General features: G+C 39.2%; 1 protein-coding gene across 1 annotated transcript in view; it reads left to right on the top strand.

The window, feature by feature from the left end:
• The first annotated feature begins 4,721 nt into the window (after positions 1 to 4,721).
• ABI3BP (ABI family member 3 binding protein) overlaps positions 4,722 to 21,915 on the top strand; it is a 160,824-nt gene continuing 143,630 nt past the window's right edge. Inside the window, exon 1 of the mRNA XM_068417343.1 lies at positions 4,722 to 4,872. Coding sequence (XP_068273444.1) covers positions 4,794 to 4,872 — 79 coding nt within the window. The 5' untranslated portion in view covers positions 4,722 to 4,793. The remainder of the gene's footprint in view (positions 4,873 to 21,915) is intronic.

Genomic DNA, 21,915 nt, shown 5'->3' with positions numbered 1-21,915 from the left:
GGAATCTAATAGCAGCCCTCGCAGTGCTTCCAAGGAGGTTGCCAAGAAGACAGAGCTAGGCTCCTCACAGTGTTGTGTAGTGGGAGCATGAGAGAAAATGGGCACAAGTTGAAACAAGGGAGGTTTAGACTGGTTATAAGGGAAAAATATTTTCCCCATGAGGATGGACAGGCAGTGGAGCAGAAGCCTAGTGAAACTATGCAGGCTCCTTCCTTGGAGTCTTTCAAGACCTGGCTGTTAAGAAATAATTTTAAAAGGCAAAATAAGCCCTAAATAAAATAATACAAAATATTGAGATCAGGGAGGAGCGGCAGAATTGAAAATTTGGAATCACAGTGGTTCTGCATATGGTAGATCATTATAATATTGTTGAAACTGCAGAAGTGAGTGTACTAGGTTTTTTGAGTTACAAAGGGAGCAATAAGAGAAGTTAATAAATTCATAGAGAAGCTAAATAAATGCTTTTGTTACCTTACTCCATGTCATGCAGAACTTTGGTGAAATGTACAGCCTGCTAGTAAAGATGAGTCACTGTCTGAAATTGCAAGTGTTAAATGAGTGAGTGCTGGAACAATTTGATGAACTATGTAACAAAATGTCACAAGAACCAGCTGTTCTCTCCGTCCCTTTTGACTGATTTTCTTCCTTTCACTTTGTCTCTGATCCCATTCATTTGGAGATCTGGAACTCAGTTTGGGATCAGGATACTAGAATGCACTGACATTGTCTGTCATTTTTATGCTATCAAATAAGATACATTTTACCTTTTGACTAATAGATTATCATATGACGATATATTTTTTATAGCATGAGAGTTCAAATGTTTGCTCATCAGAGGAGGAGTGGGAAAGAAGTAATTGCAGACTCTCAGAAAGCAGAGTTAAGATTTTCTTTTTTTTTCTTTTTTAAGCACCACGTCTGAAAGATTCTTTGGCATCTCTCTTTTCCTGAAGGCCTTTAGAGGAGATCCCATGACATTTACAAGAAAAAGAGTCCAATAATTGAGTCCCACACAAGAGAATGATAATTATAAATAACATTTATATAGCATATTTTATGACAAAGGCACTTCTCAAATAATTGACAGCACTGGTGAAAGGTACAGCGCCAACCAGCAATGCTGTGAAAAAAAGACAGACCAAGTGTACTGCAATTAAGCCCTTACTCTTAGTGAGCTCAGTATGGCATTATTGCGCTTTTCAGAGTGAAGACAGGATTTTGTTTGTTAAGGTTATGCTTTACATGCTCTTCCTGCTTTAAATTAGAACAGTAAGGAGTTGAGTCACCTTGGCTTTTGCTTGTCAAAATAATCAGGAATGATAGGTGAATTGAAACTGAGCCCAAATCTCAACAAAAGCGTATTCGTATTTAGAAACAAAACGTAAAACCCTGTCTCCTGCTCTCCCCCGCCTTCCCCCCACCTTTTTCTTTTCCTTCCCATACTCTTGTTTTCACTGTACTTGCTGGTCTGGGAACTATTAAAATAGAACCAGAAAAGCTCTGTTCTGCTCCCAGACTAGCTGTGATACCATCTTGTTGGAATCTCTGTTTTTGAGATCTACCCCAGAGAGACTCAGTTGAAGTTGAAGTAAGAAAGTAAACTCTTGAGTACTTGACTTTGTTACTTAAGCATTAATTTGGTGCTGAAGAGGAGGAGTCATTAGAGGATCAGAAGCTTTGACTTTTCCTGAACAAATTTGATCTGTTTGAGACTTTTCATAACTGAACTTATCTCATTGCTCTTACCTTTTATGCTAAAGGTATAACAACACAAAACTGTCATTAGCTGAACCTTCTTTGTTTAATCTTTTCCTTTTAAGGGGTCAAAGGATGGGTAATATAATTCTGGAATGATTTGTGTGGATGAGAGAAACCTGAGGAACTTCTGGGTTAGACAATTTCTACTGTGAAGAGCGCCATACAGTTTTTATTTCTGTGATCCGAAACCAGATGCTGTCTCTGTTTAAATGGAGATTGTGGAGCAGCCCTTCCAACAAGAGGAGAAATCTGATCCCTGAACAGCATTGTGGAAGCATCCACTAGTGCAGGATAGTGCTTGAAGTCCCAAGAACTCCCTTCTATTCCCATGTTTGGTTTTTCACTGCAGTAGTCAGCATCCAGTGAGCAGCAGAAGGATTTAGGAAAGAGGAAAGCAGAAGCTGGTGTGTTCTTTCATTTTTCATAGAACAGAGGTTTCCTACGAAAGGTCCGTCCTGTAAGAAAATAAGTGGACAAAATCACTGATCACATAGATGATGCAGATGTGGTGAGCATACTGGAAAAGTGTAAGTGAATATTATATTACTGATTTTTGGACTCTCAGCATGTATTTGACAGAAATTTACACTTGCATCTGCTTATCAAACCAAAATTGCCCACAATGAAGTACATGCTTGATAAGACAGACGGAAATGCATCACGATGTGGGTTTTTGAGTTCTGGGCTGAGCAGAGCTGTTTTCTACAGGAATGACCAGAGAGAAAGGGACCTGGATAGTCTGCCAGGGTTTCAAGGGGAAGGTTAAATGTCTCTATGGCGTACCAAACAAAGAAGTGTTTGCATAAAGCACAGGAGGAAGAGGAAAGGTGCAACGGGCAGCAGAGAAGCCAGTGGTTATGAAAGCAGGAATGGGAGCATATTTACCTCTGAGAGAGGTGATAAAACCGATTTTATTAGGTAGCCAAATAAGTAATGTGTTTCACTGAGATTTTTCTGAGTAGAAGTTGACCTTTGTATATTTTGTTGAAAGGTGTTGTGTGATCTTTAAAAGGAGAGTGAATTTGCTGTAAGACAAACCAGTAGAGTCCACTGTACAGTAATACAAAGACAGCTGTGTGTGACTGAAAAGTAATTTTCCCTGTGACTTCTCCTGAGAGTCTACTACATCAAATGTTTGATTTCTTATTTTTAATTTTGAAGAGCAAAAAATAGAATGTGCTTTTTGGAGCATTTTTGAAAATAGTATTTCAACCAAAAAAAAGAAGAATGGCACATTTGCTCTGTGTATCCAGCTTTCTGTCATTTGAAACTCTTTTTGCCATCAGGTATGGTCAGTGTTTTGGGAGACTTCTGTCCCACTGCATGGGCTTTTAAGCATCTTTTCATCTTATCCAGATTGTACCTGTTGCATTTATCTGTTCATAGTGTTCATATTCAGGATTTGAATCCTCCCAAAGATCCTTGAGGTGATAGTGTTTGGGGATTTTGGGGGGTCTGTCTATAATACTGACTTCCAACTTGCTTTTCCCAGATTTGGGTTAGTGAATCAGAAAAAGGTTGCCTTATGTCAGAATTAAGAGGGTGTGATCAGGCTGGAAAACATTTCCATTGTCAAATGGTTTTTGTTATAACTGTGTGCTGTCCATACAGCTTGAAATTCCTTGGTTTTGTGTCTAGGACCATTACTGTTAGCTTCTGTTTTGAAGTTCTTCATGAGTTAAGGAGTATGTGGGGTCTTTTAAATACAGTACTAATCTGTTTTTTAAGACATGCTCCTGTATGCTTTAATATATTACCCTTTTATTTTAAACTACTTTGTTTCTACCCAGCCCAGGCACTAATGTTGTGATTTTTCTCTGCTTATAGAACACTGTATGAAAGTAGGATGATGTCAGGTCCAGGCAAGGGGGGAGTGGGAACAGACTGAGCATATTGAAGAGCTTTACGTATTGCAAGCAATGGATATGTTTGGTTTTGGTTGTTGTTGGTTTTTGGTTTTGTTTTTTTTTCTTTTTAGGGACTGGTTTGGGGTTTTTTTTGTTTGGGTTTTTCTTGTTTGGTTTGGGGTGGTTTTTTTTAGGGAGGGAGAGAGATATCCCTACTTAGTTGAATAGACTTAGTCTCTTTTGGGATGTTTTCCAGATACTGAGAGGAAATTCTTCCTTATTCAGTTGTAGCCTTTTTCTTCTGCCTCACCCTTTCCTTCCCACCTTCTCAGTTGTGAGTAGGACCAAATTCTGTGCTTAGTTGGCTCGTTGTAATCATTGAGTGAAACAGCTTTTAATAGAATAATGGAGTTTCTTTTTCATTTACAGTTATGTAACTGTTGAGAGGATCTAGCCCCTGAAAGGAGATGCATTGCCTTTTTGCTTTCAGTGTGCATTGTGCCCATTGGCTCACCAGAAATGTATGAAAGGGAAAATATAAAATATTTTTAAATTGCCAAAGTCAGATACAAGTGAAAAAAAAATGACATTTAGTTTTTTCAAACACAGATCTTTTGATGAATAAATATTTATCATACCTGTTTATAGTGTCATGTCAAATGAAACTAGTATTTATTTTGCCTGGATGAAAGCCACATCTAGCCAGAATTAATCTTAAGCAAAATCTTGAGATCACAAAAATACTGAGTTCAATATAGCAAACAGTTTTCTGAGTACTGTGAATTATATTTTTGCATTTTAAGTCCAGCTTCTTGGATAAAACAGTGAAAATGTCTCTCAGATGAGTTTTCAGTTAATAGAAGTTTTGATATTCCTGGTTTTATTTGCATGAAATTTAAGTGATCAAAAGGTAATCTCTTATCCTGGGTGGTGGAAAGACCTTGTAACAAACCCCAGAATATTATTGTAGGGGAAGCCTGATAATATTATATTTTTTTTTAATGCTAATTCTCCTTTTCCAGTGGGAGTGAATGATGTCATCCTGTCTCCTCCCACTGTGTAAACTAAGCTTGTGTCAAAGTGTTGCTGCCTCTTGTCACAGAGAGAACAGTTCACTTAAATGCAGCTGCAGCACTTTTGTGTGATACCTGTCAGAATCATTCCCAGTGCGAGGTTGGGTTTGTGACCATGATGTCAAGACTGGTCTTTCTCCTTTTCTGTGGATATATTGCACTAAACCTGGGAAATGCTCAGAAATTGCCAAGAGGCAAGTAGCTATGACAACTTTCTGGGTTTTTGTTTGTTTTTCTGTTGTGGGGCTTTTTGTTTTTTAATGCTTGTGCTTTGCCATGGAAATTTGCTTTCAACATGTTAGGAATGATTAAAGATAATGGAAAAGGTGAAAGAAGATCAGTCGACAGGGCAGAGTCCAGGTACAAGAGAGTAACTTTAAAGCTCTTGGATAAAACAAGTTCGAATGTTTTCATGGTATCTTGTGACTCTAGTGAGCTGTGCTATGAAACAAAGTAACTGTATTTTATTATTTCGACAGCATTGTGCAGGTTTGTGGTTTAAGATCTTAACGAAAATGTGACTTATAAGCACCCTGTGTTGTTAGTGGAAGATTTCAGTTCTGTCTTGAAAGAACTTTTATGCTTTCCCTTTATACCCATCCTTAACGATTCAATAGGAATTGACTTTTGTAGGTCAGGTTGTATGCATTTTGAGGGAGAAAAATATGATTTATTAGAATTTCCAGAAGAAGGAAAAAACCCCTCCAAACCTGTGTGAATATTTGTTTAACTATTCCTTTCTCCTGGAGTCTGGAAGTATAATAGATTTGCAGACCTGGCAGGGATCTCTTCTCTTCCTTGCTAATGTCACCCATGTAACATTGGCATTTTAATAGTATTTTATTACTGCAGGAAGAACAGTCATAGAGTAAAACAAAAAGAATATTTCTATATCTAGATCATGAAACACTTTGTAGTACCTTGGCATTAAAACAGCACTTTCACGAACGTTTCTGTACTGCACGTATTGCTCTCACTTTGTAGAAGTGCTTGCCTGAGTCCACTGTGCTTTGTAATGCATTTTACATCTGCAGTCTCCTGCAACCAGTAACATTTGGAAAGGTAGCTGTGGTTTAGTTCCTTATGTGAACATTTATTAAGAAATCAGCACTTTGAGTGCTCCCTAGGAGATTCTGTTTCATAGCTGGGGAACTTAAAAGTATTTTGGGGAGAAGGGGTGATTTTTCACCCCACACCCGTCCCCAAGAGACTTTTTTTAAAGATTTCTTTTTTCTTCCTTCTTTTTTTTTTTTCCCCCCTGGTGTTGTTTTTTTGGAAGTGGCTTTCTTTTAAGCTCATCTTCTGGAGCCACTGTGGAGTTTTTCATACTTTTCTAGTGCTTGTCTCTTTAAATGGTTTCACTGGATTTTCTGCTCACTATCATAGAATAGTTGCTGTAAATTTATATTAATTGTGAAACTCAGACAAAGCTACCAATCCACTGCAGTCAGTGGGAGATTAATTCTGGGATGCATTTTTTCCTGTCCTAAAATAACATTGCAGAAGTGAAGTTGTTTGCCAAATGCATAAACCTGCAGGTGGAAACTTCATTTCTTTTCAATGAAATAGCTTTTTAAAGATTCTCCCATTGCAGTGTTGAAACATCAGTCTAATTCTTTTGTTTGGAGTTGCCTCTCAGGTTATTATTATTAGTACCTAGCTGTTATCTAGAAATGTTCAAAGGATTGTCTTTTTCTACAACACTCCCTTGTTTGATAGGGAGTACAGAATTTTTTTCATAAGCAAAGAGTATATTTGGATCTTAAAATATTTTTAAAATGAGGATATGTAGTGGTAGTATTCAGTTAAGAGGGCTACTCTGCCCTGCTAAGCAAGCTTGAATTCCAGTGAATTCCTGTGCTCTTCAAGTCATGAACTATGTAGCTGAGGCTCCAGAGTCACTCCTGCTCTATGGAGAACAGTGGAATCAGTTTCATAACTTGAGGGAAAACAGTCTAGCCAAACTCGCGTTCTGGTGGTTCAGGTACTCCTGTGAACAGGTTATCAGTGTAAATCTTGCTGTTCGTACTACTGCTTTGTAATTCTAGTGCTCAAGTCTTCGCTCCAGGAGGTGAAACACACTGATCCCTGGTCTCATGGACTGGGATTTCCTTTCAGTGATACAAGGTGGAAAGAACTTCTTGCCTCCTGCAGCTGCAAAGGAACAGAGACAGTAGACCCTTTGGGTGTCAGTGACTTCCAGAGCTATTTAAGAGGTTGTGTGCAGATATGCACGACTCCCTTTTCCCAAATATTTTTATATTTTCACCTCCACAAATGTGTGTTTGAATGACAAAGAAAACATTATTGCTGTTCTCAAAAGAGTGTTCTTTATTAACAAAGTCTTTCTTTAATTATTTTGACTTCAAAAACTAAGGCACAGTTGGGGGAATAATTTGGAAACACTACCGACATGACTCAAAATCAGGGAAATATCAGTTAAAATTTCCAGTGGAAACTTTACACTCCTTCTATGTATCCTGCATTATAATAGTTTTGCCTATATAGAAAATAAGCCTCTACTTATATCTGGTCCTAGTGTAGTGCCCTAAGCGCAGGTGAACACCCTGTTTCTTGTTCACATTTACTGTAGCAAATGACAAGTGATGAGGCAGTTATAATCTGTGTCATAATTCAGACTCTTTCTACATTAAGATTTTACAGATGTAAGTAAAGGCAATCTAATTGGAAAGAGAAGGTTTGTGGGTATTGTGTTTTACTGGGGAGGAAATGCCATTTTTACAATTATGTTTGAATTTCATGAGTTTCTGTTTGAGGGATCAGCGGCTAAGAAAATTCTGTAGTCCGTGCTCATGGAGACTATGTGAGGGGTCACAGAGCAGCAGGGCAGGAGATGATGGTACAACTAGGAATGGTCTTTTATCAACTATTTGAGCCACTGTCCCTTCAATGATGTCCAGCTTCTAAAGCTTCCTTTTTCATCAGAAAGAAGATAAATTGGACATTTTCCACTTATATTTGTCTCTTCCCTTATACCACTATGCCAGTGCCATCCAACTTGTAATTCTTCGGTTCAACACTGTTGTACTTGAAATATTTTAATGATTGGAAACAGTTGCAATGCAGAGGCATTGTCTCTCTAGACAGGAATTCACAGAATCACAGAATCAACCAGGTTGGAAGAGGCCTCTGGGATCATCGAGTCCAACCATTGCCCTGACACCACCCTGTCAACTAGACCATGGCACTAAGTGCCAGGTCCAGTCTTTTCTTAAACACATCCAGAGATGGTGACACCACCACCTCCCTGGGCAGCCCATTCCAGTGTCTAATGACCCATTCTGAGAAGAAATTCTTCCTAATGTCCAACCTGAACCTCCCCTGGCGAAGCTTGAGGCTGTGTCCTCTTGTCCTATCACTAGTTGCCCGGGAGAAGAGGCCGACTCTCACTGTGCTACAACCTCCCTTCAGGTAGTTGTAGACTGCACTAAGGTCATCTCTGAGCCTCCTCTTCTCCAGGCTAAACAACTTCAGCTCCCTCAGCCATTCCTCGTAGGTCAGACCCTCCAGACCCTTCACCAGCTTGGTCTCTCTCCTCTGGACTCGCTCCAGCACCTCAACATTGAGTACAGCCAAAAAGTCTTGTCTTTCTTTAGAGAAGTAGTTGGTAAGTTAAGCATCCTGAATCTGAGAGGGAGATGAAAACGCAAAGCCACAGAGCCAAGAATAAACAAGTTACAGGACATAATCCACAAGATTGTGCTGCCTTGTAAACCGTGTTTCACTGGCATCTTTCCAGCTGGACCTGATACAAATGTTGTTGAAGGCAACATTTGTGGAACAAGTTCTTAGTGTTTGGTAAAACAGCATTTCATGGTTTTGATTTTGCCAGTTGACTTTCCAGTTATGAGAGAGATGTGCATAGTAATGCACTTTTTCACTATAATCTCTGTTTTGGATAGCTTTTTTGTATCTTCATGTTCTGTTTTTCTTTGTAAGAGCTGAAAAGAATTTGGGGTTGACCCCTTCTTATAAACTCAGTTTTATGAAGTTTTTAAAAAGAGCCTGAATGTTTTTCTGGTTTAGTTTTGTTTTTTTCCCCAATGTTTCTCACTTCTGTGGTTTTCCTACTATTTGAATTAGTCATCAGGTAGATTGGAATTCAGGCCCATCCTTGTTCTGCTTTCCAGGATTCAGGCCTGTCCTGTTCTGCTTTCCAGGAAAGACTCAGGAAACCTTAATTCACCTTCCTCCTCATTGCTGCCTTCTTAGGGAGAAAGACTACAGACTTGACATTCTTTATGGGACCATGTGAAAGAGCTTGACTTACAGACTCACGTAGGGAAAACCAGATACAAAACTTTCTTGTTTCTACAGTTGTTAATTGTGGGGATAAGTGGGAAAAATAATAGTTTTACTCCAAGTTTTGTTTGTTTGTTTGGTAAGTGTACGGGAATGTTAGAAAATATTGTAGATAACTGCTAGCATAGATTTATATTTATGGTAATTATAACTGACATCCCTTTGAGAGTGAACGCTGTATTTAAGTATACTTCAAAACTTACCGTTGACATTTGTGAAAGGAATGGGCTGATTTTATTCATAGCTAGATTTGCTGGCTATGCTGTGTTATGTAATACTTCTTCCTAACCAGAGGTTAAACTCAGCATGTGTTTTCACTTACTGGTCTCAAGCAGTTAAAACAATGTTGAGTTATTTCAATGTATCGTCACAGTCACTATACTGCGACAGCCAAACCTTAATCTTTAAACTTTTGTGCCGCCATTGCTCCCCCCAACAGCACCCCTTTGGTAGCACTAGGATAGCAGGGCAGAAATTGTAAGACAGGGAAAAGTTTCCTGAAAGTTGTTTTTTTTGAACACGTAATGAAGCTGACATATCAAAATGCCACAAAAGGAGTGAAGTGACGTGTGGTTTATATGTTACTTTCTCCATAGTTTACAAAACATCTTTCTGGGAACTGTTTTTCAGAATACGCAATGCATTAACCTTTAAAAAACACATTCTAATGAAGGAGGGCCGGTTTGGACTAAACTATTGAACTTCATATTTTTTTAGTGTCTGGAAAGAAAAGTGCAAAACTAATTTAATTTGTGTGAAATACTTCTTTTATGTTTAATGGCACATAAATGACAATGAAGTCTTATCAGAAATTTCAAAGGGACCCTTTATCTGGTATAACTGAGTGGCTAGGGTTTTCAGTCAGTAGATATGTCATGGCAAATTTGGCTTGTTCTTTGCTGAAAATGAAAACAACCCGTAAGAATGTTGCCATTATAGCAGCTCATTTAATCAAAGTTATCTTATCATGCAGACAGTTGTGTCCTAGGATCGCACAAAAAACATATCAAAACCTGGTATTGAGCGTCAGGCTTCTGAGTTCAAAGATAATCTGTAATACCAGAATCCCATTTTTATAACTGGCACAGGCAGTGGTGTGACAGCGTGATGATACATTTGGGTGGATACTGCCAGGATTAAATTCCATAGCATATGAATGCCTCTAAAATGATCTCACTGCTGGGTAATCTCTATAACCTTCCACCTCTTCATTTCAATTTTGATTATTTTTCAGTCCTTCTCCATATAATCTTTTTTATCTAACTGTTCCAGCAGGACAAGCTATATAGCTTGCCTGAGGGGAGAACTATAGGCTAAATCCTGCTGCTGCTTTTTGGCCAGACCTACAGTGTACAGACAGTATAGTCTGTATATCTATTGACTAGTGATACTGTGAATGGTCAGTGGGTCTGAGGCTTCTTCAGAGTGTTTGGGCTTACCAGGTCTGTACTGCGTGTTGCATGTGCAAACAGAAAGCTCTGTCTTCTCCAGGGAGAAAAAATGGCTAGTAGTGACCTGCCATAGTCAGAACTGTTCATACAGCTCCTAGCAGATTTCTTTTCCCTGGGGAAATTCAAGTGCAGACTTGAAATTATTGGTAAGCAGGATAAATTTGTTGCTGTGGAGTGTCCTTGACTACTGCCTTTTGCAGGAGATGGTTGGAGACTTACTCACTGGCATGGATTGTGCAGCAATGTCACATAAAATCTTGGTGCAAAGAGAGGCAGGTATTAGTGTTCTGGAAAAGCAGTGGCCTGAAGCAGGTGCACTTAGCAAAACAGCCCAGTCTGTAGTTTGCTCCCAAGTGGAAGAGGGTACCCAGAGGCAGGCCGTATGCCACGCAAGCTTGCCTGACAGGCCTTAATTCAAATACCCTTAGTTAGAAACTAGATTTTCTACAATATGGGCGAACATATGTAATACAAGTTTGCTTTATGAAAGATATATTTGTCTTATTTTGCTGTGAGGATAGTGTTTGTGAAAATGACTACTGGCAGCATCATGAATCAAACCTTTGTGTGGGCAAGGCCTGGGCCAACTTTCTCAGCAAAAGTGTCCCTCAAAACATACCAATCATATGCTATTATGCTCTGGCTAAATCAACCCTAAGCCTCCCCACGTGAACAAACCAGTGTGTGTCATGCCAAGGTGAATTAAAAACAGGTGAAGTTTTGAACCACCAAGCGAATTTCTGCTGTTGATGAAGTTGCGATTGTAATTGTGGTCACCAGAATTAAATGTTTTTGCACTCATTGCTTAACCAAAGTGATGTCACCAGAAGGTGCAGGTATCCAGGCAAGGTTACATAAGGACGGTCACATTAAGAATATCAACTCAGAGTCTTCAGCAATTCAGAGTTGCTGAATAAAATGCAGATAAAGAGTTGAGGCACTAGCTACTGGAAACACTAGATCTAAAGGCGGGGAGGTAGGCAATGCTTTTTTAGTAGAAAAAAGCTAGTCTTGTACCAGTCTGGAGGAGAGCATTTGCTGCATTTGCTCAGAGGACAAAATCTAACCTCTGTTTTGTGAAATACTTTAGAGTTGTTGCTGAGATCCATCACTCTGTAATGATTTAATATTCGTTAGAGTGTTTTCTGGAAGACAAATAAATGTAGCAAGTGAATACACAGTTTTTTCTTAGGCTAATTTTAGCCATGGTTTTTACTCAAACTCTGTTTACCTTGAACAAATGTGTCAAGGCAGCAGGGCTCCATGTGAATAAAACCACCTCAATATAACCCAACATAATGAAGTACCTAAACCTCTGTGCATGATTTGATTTTTATTTATTTGTGTGTGTGTGTGTGTGGTGTGCTAACACTAGAGTGTTACTGTCCGTACTTAACAAAGGATTGTAATTCAGTGCTGTCATTGAAGCTGGAGACTCAATGGAAAAATGGGTTCCCGAAGTGTGAGGGAATTTCTTTTGTAGGGTTATTTCTGCATTTTTGTATAGTTTTAAGTTTTTGCATTATTCTTGAAATCTGCCCAGAAAAAGCACGATTCAATAAAGCAGTAAGATTATAATATTCTTTCCTATCACCAGCAGTTGTGGCATTAGTTTATGAATCTATAAATGGCCACAGACTGCTTGATATGAGTTTACATAATTAATACTTTGGGACCCTGGCCAGTCTTAGAGGACTAGCAGTGTATATGGGATAACATTATTTTTGAACTTGTATAGGGAAAAATCTCTTCTCCTTTTGTCAGCTGTTTGCCTCTGCTTTATATTAATTATTCACTTTAATTTTTCTTTCTATGATATAAAAGTCTGGAATAATTTTGGAACACATAAAATTGTGGTTGGTTCAAAAATACTAATATGTAAACTTGAAATGTCCCAGAAGGTTGTTTCCTGACTTGAAGTTAAAACATTTTCTGGCAGTTTTGATTCCCTCGTTACCACAGTTCAAGCCTATACATGAACAAGAAGAATGCAGAGCGAGAAAAATGCAAGACTTCAGACCCTATCACATCACTTTTCTTTTTAAATCTCAGTGTGTCTGCACAACATGCACAGCATATGCTGAAAATAAAAGAACGGGCACAGTAGTCTGAAAGTTGGTAACAAATTGAGCTTTGGGTTACAAATAACAAGAAGAAAACTGTATTGTCTGACCGGGAAATTTTGGCAGAGTTCCATTATCTCTGGCTCACACAAATACTGAAGTGGTTGGATTACATGGCAGGGCACAGTTTTTATTTATAGCACAGTGTATGCTGAAGCATAGCTTGTTACATGGGTAGGGAAATGGCTGCAGTCAGGTTTGAGAACCATGAATTCTCTTAGTTTGATGAAGAGCTGTCTCAGGTAAAAGTGAGGGGGTTGCACATTCAGCTCAAATCAATAGATCTCCTTCCTTTGTCATAAAGCTTATTAACAGCTATTTACTGTTGTGAACACGACTATGAAATTGGTCCACATTGGTAGCCCCTCATTTGCCACCTTACTGATAAGAACCAGCTTTTATCTATGCTATGACAAGCATAAATACTGCATCTCTTCAGCATTTCTTCCTGCTTTTTGTTTTCATTATGAGGAAGGCAAAGTCTGGCAATTCAAATAAAAATGTCCCTGCCTGTGTCAATTATTCAGTGCTCCTTAGTAGGTGAAAAATCTACTGCGACTCAATTGGTGATGGTGTAGTAGTTAATTTATTTTGTCTGTTTATCAAGTCTTTGTATAAACATCATAAATAAGATTTTTTTTTTAAAGGATTGAAACACTAATTATGCAAACTTTTTGAGCTAAAGAACTTGTTTTGAATTTTGGACAGATTTTGTGATTTTTGCTCCAATGGAAGATTTACACTTAGACTAAATTTGCACACAAGTAAGCCAGTCATGAGGGCGATTTCACACAGACTCTCTAGCACAGAGGCACAGGCGTGCACACACAAACAAAATCATTGTGAGATCTAGTTCATTTTTGGTAAATGCTTTGCATCAATGATTATTCGTTTTAATCTTCCAGGCTTTTATCAGTCCCCCTGTACTTCCCAGTTTTAGTAATATGATCAAATAGGAGTTGATAAAAGCATTAGTATGTTGTTAATGTGCAGTAATGAATTCTTAGAAAGCAAAATTTCTCAGTAAGGTAAATTCCTCAGTAAGGTAACGGATGATTATTATGGTCCCTTTCCACTCAGAAATACTTACAAAAATCAGCAATGGACATCACTTAGCCTGGAAAAAAAAGGGGGCTGAGGGGAGAACTTATCACTCTCTACAACTACCCGAAAAGACGTTGTAGCGAGGTGAATGTCTGTCTCTTCTCCCAAGTAACAGGTGATGGGATGAGAGAAAACAGCCTCAAGTTGCTCCGGGGAGGTTTATGTTGGCTATTAGGAAAAATTTCTTCACCAAAAGGGTGGTCAAGCACTAGAACAGGCTGCCCAGAAAAGTGGTGGAGTCACCATCCCTGGAGGTATTTAAAAGACGAGTAGATGTGGTGCTGAGGGACATGGTTTAGTGGTGGACTTGGCAGTGCTGGATTAATGGTTGGACTTGATGATCTTAAAGGTCCTTTCCAACCAAAACAATTCTGTGATTCTATCATATGCTATTAGTATACTTATTTGAAGAGAATGTAAGTTCGTTCATAGTATTAAGGCTGAAGAAAAATTAGAGATGCTCTAGCACACAAAGGAAATGAATACTCTTATTTATGCCCTATTTCAGTGTAGAAATCTCAGGCATTGTGAATATTTTTTCCATGACCTGTTTTTTCTAACTTTTTTTCCCATTAATTTGCTTTTGTAGTGTTAAAACATTTATCAGTTGTCAAACAAAACTGGCACAGGAAAGACCATCTAGTTTTAAAGCTCTGTGAAGTTGTGAAGCAATATTTATGTGTTTAATATACTCAAGTCAGAGAACATTCCTTAGTAATTAACGTTATCTACTGCACACTAGGTTACAAGATCAGTGATGAGAGCAGCATAACTTTCTACATACCATAAATTCTCCACGAACAATTGGATACGTGCCTGAGTGAAGTACAAGTAAAAATGCAGTCAGTCATACACAGATTGCCTAGCTGATGGGCCTGTGCACAGGTGTACATGCCCCTATTTTGCCCCAAAATTAGCATAAACCTTCCTTTTGTGTGGCTGATGGTAGTTTTTTCTTTACTGGCATTTTTCATTTTCTTCCGATAAAACACTGGATGGACAATTAAAAGAAAAAAGTAAATATGGACATAGAAAATGGGTTAGAAATAGAGATTATTCCCCACTGCTTTCTTTTGTCTCTGTAGATAAAAGGCAATGTGGTGAAAATGGAGTGGGTGTTGTAATGCATATAGAATTTGGAAATACAGTCAAAGAACGTAAACTCTATATAGTCTGCCATATCCTGAGTAGGAAGGGAAATAGGTGGGAGAACAGAAAAAACACTTTGTTAGTAGCAAAAATAAGTATTTGTGGTTTATCTTAGTACTCACTTAATCATACATATAGCTTTTATTTTACATGTTGTATACTTACTATAAATACGTTTTCCATTTTTTTTCTCTAATCCATTGATTTAGAAAGCAATTTACTTAATACTTTAGTTTTCTTAAGATGAGTTAACAATACCTCTGCTTCACAAGGCGTTCATAGTGCTAAAAAAAATAATTTCTGCCAAATTTTGGAATTCGATATCACTTCCAAAAATCATCAAGTATTTATCTTATTAGTGGTTTCTATTTTCACACTCTTTAATTAAAGACTTACTGGAAGTCTGTTACTTCTTTCTTCAGACATTTGCTTGAACTTTTCTTTGATCTCTGCAAACCAGAATGTGGAACAATACAGAAAAAGATAGAAAGGGTCACCTGTGATTTTTCTTAATCTGTTACTTTTTTTTATAAGAAGCCAGGTCATCAGTCTTGAGATCCATCTCATCTAATGGTGCAAGATGAGGTACGTTTTCCAGCTGGAAAAACTGTGTGCAGTTGGAATCAACCCTTATTATAGGACTCGGCTGTATCCAGCTAGTGTCATAGACGTGTGTGAGAATATTCAGTTTGGAGACCAAGAACATAAGTGAAACCACTTTATTTTGACTGCTCTGTTGGAAACACTGGGCATTTTTTTTTCAGTTTGTGTCTATAGCTTTCTAAACTGCAAGGGAATAACCCATCAAAAGCTTTGCTGATAGACTTGAATGAGTTGACAAGACCAAATTGCAGTTCTCAAAGCATAACAGCATTTCATATTTGATTACTGGTTTTGCTAACTGATGAAGTTTGCTTATTCTTTCTGAGTTTAGTGTGTGATATCAAGCAAAACCTAAGAATTCTTGTGTATACTTCAGATAGATATTTAATTGCTTTATCAGCTGTCTGCCGCTGAAAAGTGGGGAACTTGTTCCAAAGTTAAAACACAGAATATTGCAAGCACGATTGCCAAGTACACATCCAAAGCTATTAATCCTTGCACTTTTTGAAGTCCTGTATGTCTTGGATGTTAGAAGAAGATTTTGAGGAGAGAACACAGATACTGTGTGTGATCATATGATGGTTGCAATGTTGGAAGTGAAAAGCCATTGTGACTTCAGAGAAGGGATGATCCCATTCGATTTTCATCTTTTGATGCATATTATTTTAAAGAGGCCTGTTTCAACTGTGCATAGCATAATGAGGGATTTATATAAAGAAATTAAATCCCATTAGATAGTAGTAAGGTACTAAGTACATTCTTACAGGCTTGCATGCATTTAAGAATTGTTAAATGTCGTGTGCTGTAATGGGCATGGTCTCTACATGTGCAATCTCAGTGTGATGGGCAGATTGTACTTTCCTGTTTCTAGATGCTTCTACTAGAAACAGATTATTACATTGCCTTCTGATGAAATACTTCTTTGTGTTCAAGACTATCTTAGATACCTTTTATTTGATCTTTTGAGAACCTATGAACTAAACCACAGACTGGACTGTCATTCTCACGAGATGGGCATGGGTGTGTCTACTTAAATATTAAATCTTGACAAAGAAACAAACCATTCAAACTCATGCATCAGGAGTGCAGCAGTGTCTGTCTCACTAATTGCACTGCCATCTGTAAAGATTATTTAGGAAGGCAGCTTGATTGATACCTATTTCTGAATGGATGTCTCAGTCTAGTTTGTCTCCCTTCAATTTGAAAGCAGATCATTATGGACAACTCATCTTCTTTTATTTGCCCAACCCAAGTTCTTTCCCAGATGTATATAAACCACAAAACATTCTCCCTTACTGAAATGAGTTTAGGAATTACTGTGGATATTGCTTGAGAACCAGAAAGACTATCAATAGGGACTTTGGACTTTTAACCTCTGACTGCTCTTCTTTGAGCCCAGTTTTCATCTACCTTGTAATCTACCCATCCAGTCTGCATTTCTCCAGTTTGGCTGGAAGGACACCTGTGGTGGTTGTTTCAAAGTCGAAGTAAATCACATTCACCACTTTCCTGTGTTCTGCAAAGCTAGTAATAACATTACAGAAGGCAACAGGGTTGGTCAGGCACAGTCTGGTAAATTTGTGCTGGCTATTCCAAGTCACCTTCTTGTTTGTTGTGTGCATAGGTGTGACCATCTGTTCTTGGTGATCGAGGTTAGGCTGAACAGTTTGCAGTTTCCTGCATGCTCTTGCTTGCCCTTATTCAAGCAACTGCGCTGAGATATTTTTCTGTTCTCACATGACAAATTAATCTTGCCTCTCCCTGGCAGTTCTCTTATGCTTATCTATATACTGAAGGGTTTTCAATATCTGCATGTTAGAGATAGTAAGTAGGATATTGGAATTCAAGCATGGCATTGGGGAGGGCAGCCCTTCTTGAGACGTTATGGTGCATACTTAGAGGTGCAGGAGAAAAACCGGTAGCCTTCAAGTGGAAAAATATTCATTTCTACAAAGCAGCACAGGGCTGAAACAGATTTTCTGAAATAATTTTGACCCACTCATGCTTATTCCTGAGGCAGTTTGTTCCAGAGCTTCACTGCCTTGATCAGTTTTCCAGCTATCTTCCTTGCTACAGTTTATGTTACTTCTGCTCTTCACAGATATGGAGCAGAACTTATTCATACTGCTTTCCTTTCCCTCAGGGCTTTGTTTCATATATTTGGATACTGTCTTCATATCTATCTATGTACTTTTCCTCTAAGCTGGATGACTCCTATTTATTCAGGCTTTTTTCCTGGGTAACATTCTCTGTACCTCTAGTCATTTACTTTGCTTTTTTTCCTGTATTTTATCATTTGTCTACTTTATAGTGCTCTGTGCACTTGCTTATTAGTGATAAGAGATCTTTTTAGAAATTAGGATTAGTGCGTAAAAGGGCTGGGTGCCAACTCTTCAAATTTACAATAGAGAAGGCAACAATCCTGAAACATACCTAGATGTGTTGGTGATTCTGAGACTCACAGATTAGCTTACAAATTAAGAGTTGGAAGTACATGCTAGTTTCAAATTTACTCTGTTCATATAGCTTGCAAACCTTGCTAGTTGTCTAAACACTACTATCTTTAAGCAGTTTTGTCCTTAAAAAATAACCATGTGCTGAATCAGAGAAGGAGATAAAACAAAACTAGCTATGAAAACATCTAAGCCAATGTTACAGAATACAGAGCTAAAGACTTGCTCTTTCAACTGCTTGGAGGCAAGTTAAGATAATACTTATCACAGAAAGAGGATTTTAGTATGTGACTACCTATTTTGTTCTACAGATATAGAAAAACATGTGAATATCAATTTAATACTGCTTGACTTTTTTTACATTAATTCTAAGCTGCCCTATTCTAACACAATAGAAATGATACTTTCTTACCATCAGTTATTTAATATTCTTCTTTTAAATCTCCTATTCTCCCAAAGTATTTCAAAAGATCCCCAGATGAACAGTCACACAGCAAATCAATCCGAAATGTATGTACTGAAAAACCAAAACTATGTATTCTTATGTAATATATAGTGATCACATGTAAGGAACTTCAAAATGACTGCTACAATGTGAGAACCTCACTGAAGTTACCGTACGCATCAATCCGTGTAGCAGATTATCTGTGCATTTGGTGACGAATGATAACATCATGGATTTTACAGTTATCTTCACTCTTCTCTCAGAAGCAAATGCAGTTGTAGTTCCAGATACTGTTTTTCATTATGCCTTTGATTTTTGATTCTTCAAAAATGCATTGATATTTGTAGATGAGAAGTGGATTAAGGGAGTGGTGGTGCTAAACACTGCCTGCTGTTGAATAGGTAATGGCAGTGGTAATGCTAAGTACTGCCTGCCAATAAACATTTTCATAAGAAACTTATTGCATTAAGGTCCACAGTCTTCAGTTTGTGGGCAGAGCCAGACCAACAGCATCTGAATTCCTTACCTGCTTATGTTCTTAGTATCCTGTTGAGCTTTCCTTATTGAGGAGCTGTTGTTAAAGAAATTCCATGTTTTTATTCAGCTGAACAGCTCTAAAACATGACTACCTTATATGCGGCCATGTCTGAAGACCACATTTTTCTTTTGGTGTTTGCTTTAGCTGGTGCCCTTTGAAGGCTTAAAAGGGAGTTACACGTAGAAAACTTGGGCCACTTTGCTTGCTCCCCACAGCCTTCTACATACCTTTATTGAATATTTTTATGCAGAATCTGTCAGGTTCTTTGGCCCAGATACATTTTTCCTCGTAGCCCAGCCTGGGTGGAGTTGTCTTGGACCTATTTCCCTGGACAGGAGAAGGAGCCAGGACTGGAAAGGCCAGCTCTTCTGGGCAAGATGCAGTCACTGTCTCATCAGCTCTGTCCAGGTGGAGTTGCATCAGTTGAGAAAAAAATGTGCCAGGCCAGTCTGGGAAAAACAACAACAAACAACTAGCTCTGAGAGTAAAGCCAGGGGAACAACGCCCTGGAGATCATAATTGCATCAGATCCAAATCAAGCTGTATCCTAGTGCAAATAAGTGATCCATAAGCTAAATTGAAATAAGCCTTTGAGGTTGTTTTATTAACAAATTTTTTCATGGACAAATAATTTCCTTTTAAGTTTTGAGGTTTGTGTGCTGTTGATTTGAAAAGTAATATCTATCAAAAATTGTTGCAACTTGAAGGACTTTCAGGGTGGCTTGTGCACTGAAAATAATGGATGGGCTTTGTTCTGTCCCTATCCTTCAAAAATGTAGAATTGTTTGATGTTGGATTTTATTTAAATTAAATTTTTAGCACATGTATTTGACCTTTAAACACAACCAAGTTTACTGGCTGGGCAAAGAAAGGGGTGGAATTTTCTAAGATTTAAAAGAAAAATTAAACAATATCTTATGACAGGACAGGTTGTTCAAACTCCGTCCAAAGAAATTTTCGGAAGTTTTAACTCCTATTCCCTTTTCCATCAGAGCTGCAGACTTGGTTATTCTCAAACAACAGTTTTCTTGCTTGTTTTCAATTTTGTTTGCCATTTTAACAAATGATGGGAAATGAGCTGCAGAATAAAAGCTGGAAATAGGGGTTAGAACACTGAAGTGGGATCCTGAGTTTAAATCTGGGCTCTTTTCAGCTTTGTACCCTAAATAAGGATAGTTACTTTACTTAGTCCAATAAAAAATAATTTTAAACCAACATGTGTAAGGAGCCTTGTGAGGAAGATAGTGAAAAGGATGGAAGTGGAACTTCAAAGAAGTGCTTGAATGACCTGAAAACTGGTGAGAGAGATGGCTGCATACGAGTGATTCCTTTTTGTATGTTGCTTTATGTAGATATGTAGAAACCGCTGGTAACTACATCTTTACTTCTGCATTGTCCTTACTGGTCCTAAAGTAATAGTGAGCTACAGCTTATTACCTCTGTTCTGAACTGTAGCGATCACTAGAGAGGAATTGGCAAAGGAAGTTTTAAAAACTGTATAGTTTTGTAATATAAATGCTCCAAAAAGTTTCTCTGAGAAGTATCTATTTAATTTATATCCGTTAAAAACAAAGAGCATATTTCAGGTTAACATTAGTAGAACTAAATATGCATTACAACTGAAGGAAGAGTTCTCAGTAATCCTGAAAGACTGCTGGGTAGCAGGGTAGGCGGGCAGGAAGGTATGGTTTCCACTCGGCGGGGCCCTAAGTCCTCTGCGGGTTCAAGAAAGGACATGGCAACCCAAACTGCCCTGCCGCGGAAGCCTGCGGAGGTGCAGGCGGCAGCTGCAGGGAGCGCCTGAGCCTGACCCTGGCACTCGAGGGTAATGGAGACCTCGCCTGTGTGAGGTGTGAGCAGGTTGACCACCTGATCTCCTTGGTGGCACGACTCAAGGAGGAGGTGGAAAGGTTGAGGAGCACAAGAGCATTCCAGGAAGAGGTTGGTGGGCAGTGCTGTTCCCTGCCTGCCCTGGGGGAAACGGACGAGCCTAATGCTCCCCGGGTAGTGGAGGATCCTCTTCCTCCTCCACAAGGAGCAGGAGAAGACCTAGGGGATGAGGGGGAATGGAGGCAGGTCCCTGCTCAGGGTGGCGGGGAATCCCATCCTGACCTTCCTCCCCTCCCCGCGTCCCCCTGAAGAATAGGTATGAGGTGCTGGAGCCTGAGCGTCTTCCTGAGCGTCAGGAAGACACGAATCTAGGTGAAGGACCTTCTAAGGGGCTACGTAAACAGAAGCAACCAAGTAGGAGGGTTGCAACCAGCTCCAAAAAGGAGAAAAGAAAAGTAATTGTTACAGGTGACTCCCTGCTAAGGGAAATGGAGGGCCCCATATGCAGGCCAGACCCAACTCACAGGGAAGTCTGCTGCCTCCCTGGGTCTCGGGTAAGGGATGTTGCCAGGAGGCTTCCTGAACTGGTGAGGCCCTCTGACTACTACCCACTATTAGTATTCCAGGTGGGTAGGGATGAGATTGAAGGGAGAAGTCCCAGGGCAATTAAAAGGGACTTCAGGGCCCTGGGGCGTTTGGTGAAGGGGGTAGGTGCGCAGGTTATAGTCTCTTCAATTCCTTCGGTGTTAGGTGAAAATAGGGAAAGGACTATGAAAGTACAACAGGTTAATACGTGGCTAAGAGACTGCTGCCGTAGGTGGGATTTTGGGGCGGGGCGGCTTGCATGGCACCGGGCCTGCTTATGCCGGATGGGGAACAGCTGAGTCAGAAGGGGAAAAGGGTTATGGCCCAGAAGTTGGCAGGGCTGATCAAGAGGTCTTTAAACTAGGTTCGATGGGGGAGGGGGATAAGACCAGGGCAACGACAAATGAACCTAGGGGTGACAGTCCTGCGTCGGGGGCAAGGCTGCTAGCCCAGCTGAAGTGCATTTACACCAATGCACGCAGTATGGGTAACAAACAGGAAGAGCTAGAAGCCACTGTACAGCAGGAAGGTTATGATGTGGTTGCCATCACAGAAACGTGGTGGGATGACTCTCATGACTGGAGTGCTGCTATGGATGGCTATAAGCTCTTTCAAGTGGCTGTCAGAAGCCGC

Source organism: Nyctibius grandis, chromosome 23 (genome assembly GCF_013368605.1).
Source record: "Nyctibius grandis isolate bNycGra1 chromosome 23, bNycGra1.pri, whole genome shotgun sequence".
In the NCBI taxonomy this organism is placed as follows: domain Eukaryota; kingdom Metazoa; phylum Chordata; class Aves; order Nyctibiiformes; family Nyctibiidae; genus Nyctibius; species Nyctibius grandis.
Note: the sequence above shows the minus strand (reverse complement) of the source record. Positions and strands in the feature narration are given on the sequence as shown.